A 4281-nucleotide genomic window follows, 5' to 3' on the forward strand; every position below is an offset into this window, starting at 1 on the left:
CCCTGATTTCAAGAGAAGCGATACACAGATTAAAATGCAGCAATGTTCCCTTAAGTTTTTTTCAGGAGGTGGGGGCAGAAGGATAATTAAGGAGCAACTCTGCAAAGAATTAACAACTTTGTCATGATGGTTACATGGATTGTTTTGGATTGCTTACTTGCCCCTCTTATATAAGCTGCTTTAAGTGTGTTTGTCCCCAGCTGTTTGGGGAAGCACCTTTGACCAGGAGGTGTTTTTGTGACCAAAGTAATTTTGGGTTCAAAGCTCAAGCTGCTACACACGGGAGGGGATAAAAGACGGCAGGCCTCTGTTAAAGGGTACATTGCAGCTGCAATATAGACCAAAGATAGCTTGTTGCTCAACCCAGAGATAGAATGGAAGCCAGCATGGATATTCTATATCACACAGGCATCCAAGCCATACACTTTCTACAAACAAGATACCCAGGATCGCAGGACTGGTTCCTCTTTGTTTCTTTTGCTGCCGATCTTCGAAACACTTTCTTTGTCCTGTTTCCTATTTGGTTCCACCTCTGCGAAGCTGTGGGAATCAAGCTCATCTGGGTTGCTGTGATTGGTGACTGGCTAAATCTCGTATTTAAATGGTAGGTAGATAAACTTCAGTTTGTCACGTGAACCTAGAGTTTCATTGTTAGTCTGAGCTGCTGAACGTGGAGGCTGGGTTCACATATGTTAACCCATGTCTGTCTGCTTTTTCTTAGCGTGTTATGTGAATACTGCCAATTGTAGTTTGTAAACTATGGTTTATACCTTAGTCAGTTGCACAAATTCAGCAAATTGTGAATTAATCAACCAACCACAGTTAAACAATGACTTACACAGTAACATCTTCCACCTTAAAAAACTTGGGTTCTGCAACTACCTTATTAAGAGATTAACCATTGCAGAAATGAACAGCTCATCCCACTCTTATCAGAGTCCATCTTTTACTATGTGAATCTGCTTGTTGTCTTGATAGAATGTAAGATTTCAGGTTTTTTTCTTCCATTTTCTCCTCCCCCACCCCCCACTTTTTGTAAATTAGCTAAAGCCTAGTAAGTTATTTTTCATGGCATGGGAAAAGGACCTCAGTTACTAAAGTTGTGTAGCCTTCAAAATTAGCATTTGTCCAGTGGATAAGCCAGAACTATGTTTGTTACTTTCTTGCACAGTGTTCTTAAATCCCATGATTCCTAGATCAGTAGCTCTTTGTAAATACTCTGGATCTTAATGTTCAGAAAAATCGATTCGCATGTGACTCCACTATTGCTTTTTGGGCTTAAATAATGATGCCGAATGGAGTCCCTTCTCTTTCTATTCACTCACAACACCTCAGACAATTTCTTTCTCTGCAGGATCCTTTTTGGACAAAGACCCTACTGGTGGGTACATGAGACCAATTTCTATCAAAATACTTCTGCCCCTGAAATCCAGCAGTTCCCAGTTACCTGTGAAACTGGCCCAGGTAAGTTTCCTAAGAAAACCCCACTAAATAAAAGTGGAACAGTATGAGGAAAAAAATGGATAAAAAGTAACATCCCACTTGGCAAAATGTGATTAAAGAAGTAGAGTGCAGCTTTTCAACTGGATTTGTACCTGCTGGAGCTTACTTTCATCACAGGCATCAGCTGTTAGGTAAACAAAGTCTAGTCATTAGGAAGATGGATTTATCCAAACAGCGTCAAGAGTTGTATAGCAATTCCTTCCATCTGGAAGCCCATGTACCTTCCTTCACTGAAACGTGGTTTATTTGACATTGTAATCATTCAAGATTTGCATGTCCTCCCTGCTAAAGCTCATCTTTCAAGCTCCTAATTCCAATATAACACCAACAATAGATTAAAATATCTGTTTATTTGATTTGTATTGCATCTTTTCTCCAGGGATTCAAGGTTAATGGAGATCTAGGCCACAGAAACAACCCTGTGAGGTAGGCTGGGCTGAGATAGAAGGTCTGGTCCAATTCACCCAATAAGTTTGGATCTCTCTAATGCCAGCCTGATCCTAAACCACTCAAACCTGCCACGCACACTCATTTTTAAAGGCTATATAATGATGAGTAATTGTGGAAAGTCAAAAGTTTTTTCTTCCAACTATAGGGAGTCCTTCTGGCCATGCAATGGGTTCAGCTGGTGTTTATTATGTGATAGTTACAGCCATTCTCTCTATCACCCGGGGAAGGAAACGCCCATCATGGAAGCATCGGTAAGCAACAGCATTTGGTGAAATAATACAAAGGTGTGTTAGTCTAAACTAAGTATGAAGAAATTCATTTAGTTTGCACTTAATAATTTTTTCAAACCAAATTGAATTTAATTAATTGAATTCATACTTTTGTAAATATCCAATCAAATATTTATCTACACCCACAGCCACCACCCACTCACCAACCCCCACACACAAACCAAAGGAAATTTATATCAGATGCATATATTCATACCAAAATATATTGCTAGGAAAATCTGTTTATAAGAGCTGTGCAAAATTGCAGATAAAATACCAGTTTGAGGATATGTTCACTCATACACATATTTTAGTACAAACTGACATTTAACAAACTAACAGTCTTGCAAAAATGAAAGAGAATAATCCATCTGACAAATCTGCAAAAATGTAAAAAACAAAACTGAGATGCACTGAAATAAAATAGATCTATTTTTCATTAGTTTGAATATAAGGGACAGTATAGGTAGTTCTTGTCTTACAACCACTGTAGGGATTTCTATTGTTAAGCAAGGGAGTCATTAAGTAAGTCACACCTGATTTTATGACCACCACCTGCTTTTTTGCCACAATGGTTATATCATTGCAGCTATTAAGTGAATCACATATCACTATGGGAATCCAGCTTACCCCACTGTCTGCCTGTTGGAAGCCAGCTGGGATGATTACAAATGGCAGTCACATGACCCCAGGGCACAGCAACCATTATAAATACAAGCCAAGCATTTAAATTCAATCACATGATCATGGAGGTGCTACAAGTGTTGTAAGTTTGAGGACTGGTTGTAGGTCACTTTTTTCACTGATTTTTTTCTCTCCCTTTTATTTTTCCCCAATGGCAGCTTTTTGCAAACTGTGCTTTGGGCTGCTTTTTGGACCATCCAAGTCTGTGTCTGTCTCTCTCGTGTCTTCCTGGCAGCTCATTTTCCGCACCAAGTCATTGCTGGGGTCTTCTCAGGTCAGTGCAGACCTTATACAACTTTTGTCATGGTATGCCGAGATATAATATAGGTTGAGAGATTTACATTATGCCAGCTGTCTATTTAGACAATTCCCTGTGTCCAAAATTGGATAATGTATATGTAAACATATAAAGCATATTATTTTAGAGAGGAGAACCCCCTCTCCTTTAGCTTGAAGCAGATTTAAGCTGTTTTGCCAAATTAACTGCATAATTAACTGTTGCCTCATATTTCTGAGAACTTTAAAGTGCTTACTGTAGCATTCTAAACAGTGTTATTTCCTCTTCACTGTTAGGTATATTGGTGGCCGAATCTTTCAAGTACATCACTTCCATCTATGATCCCAGCCTGCGGAAATATATAGCTACCACCCTTTTCCTCTTCTCTTTTGCTCTGGGTTTCTACCTACTGCTCAAGGTACTTGGTGTGGACCTCCTGTGGACTTTAGAGAAGGCCAAGACATGGTGTGAGCATCCGGAATGGGTGCGTCTGGACACTACCCCCTTTGCTGGCCTCTTGCGCAACCTGGGAACCCTCTTTGGACTGGGACTGGCCCTCAATTCCTCAATGTACACAGAGAGCTGCAAAAGTAAACAAGGGCAGGGGCTAAATTTTCGACTGGGCAGCATTGGTATCTCACTTCTTATCCTGCATGTGTTTGATTCCTTGAAGCCTCCCACCAAGGTGGAGCTTCTCTTTTACCTGTTTTCTTTTTGGAAAAGTGCTGCTGTGCCCTTAGCAGTGGCTGCTCTAATCCCCTACTGTGTCACACTATTGCTCAGGCCACAGGACAAGAAAACACTGTAGCTTGAAGACCAGCAATGTATATAAGTGAATTGCTATGATGTAGAGTAATAGAGGCCAAAATAAAGTATTCATGGGGACCCTATTACCTAGGTATTGCAGGCTGGTTGTGCTCCATCAGCCCACATTTGGATGATGGTCCCTGGTGGCTTCAGAGTAAGGCTTAGTTATTTGCCTCCAATATATCAACCAGGATCCCTTTATTACTGTCCATCTAACACTGCCAGTACAGACTGATTCTGCTTGTGCAAAACATTTCTCTATGGCATCAGAAAAGCATTTATGATTGTCAC

At 40.3% G+C, this 4281-nt stretch overlaps 1 protein-coding gene across 1 annotated transcript in view; it reads left to right on the forward strand.

The window, feature by feature from the left end:
* Positions 1-319: 319 nt before the first annotated feature.
* The window catches only part of LOC113425484 (glucose-6-phosphatase catalytic subunit 1-like), a 4506-nt gene continuing 544 nt past the window's right edge, over positions 320-4281 (forward strand). Inside the window, exons 1-5 of the mRNA XM_026687658.2 lie at positions 320-604; positions 1355-1464; positions 2099-2204; positions 3065-3180; positions 3480-4281. The exon at positions 3480-4281 is cut by the window's right edge and continues 544 nt beyond it. Of these exons, the coding sequence (XP_026543443.1) occupies positions 375-604; positions 1355-1464; positions 2099-2204; positions 3065-3180; positions 3480-3991 (1074 nt within the window). The 5' untranslated portion in view covers positions 320-374 and the 3' untranslated portion in view covers positions 3992-4281. The remainder of the gene's footprint in view (positions 605-1354; positions 1465-2098; positions 2205-3064; positions 3181-3479) is intronic.

This window comes from Notechis scutatus, chromosome Z (assembly GCF_049901735.1).
Source record: "Notechis scutatus isolate UNSWTSFEM ecotype Mainland chromosome Z, rNotScu1.2, whole genome shotgun sequence".
In the NCBI taxonomy this organism is placed as follows: domain Eukaryota; kingdom Metazoa; phylum Chordata; class Lepidosauria; order Squamata; family Elapidae; genus Notechis; species Notechis scutatus.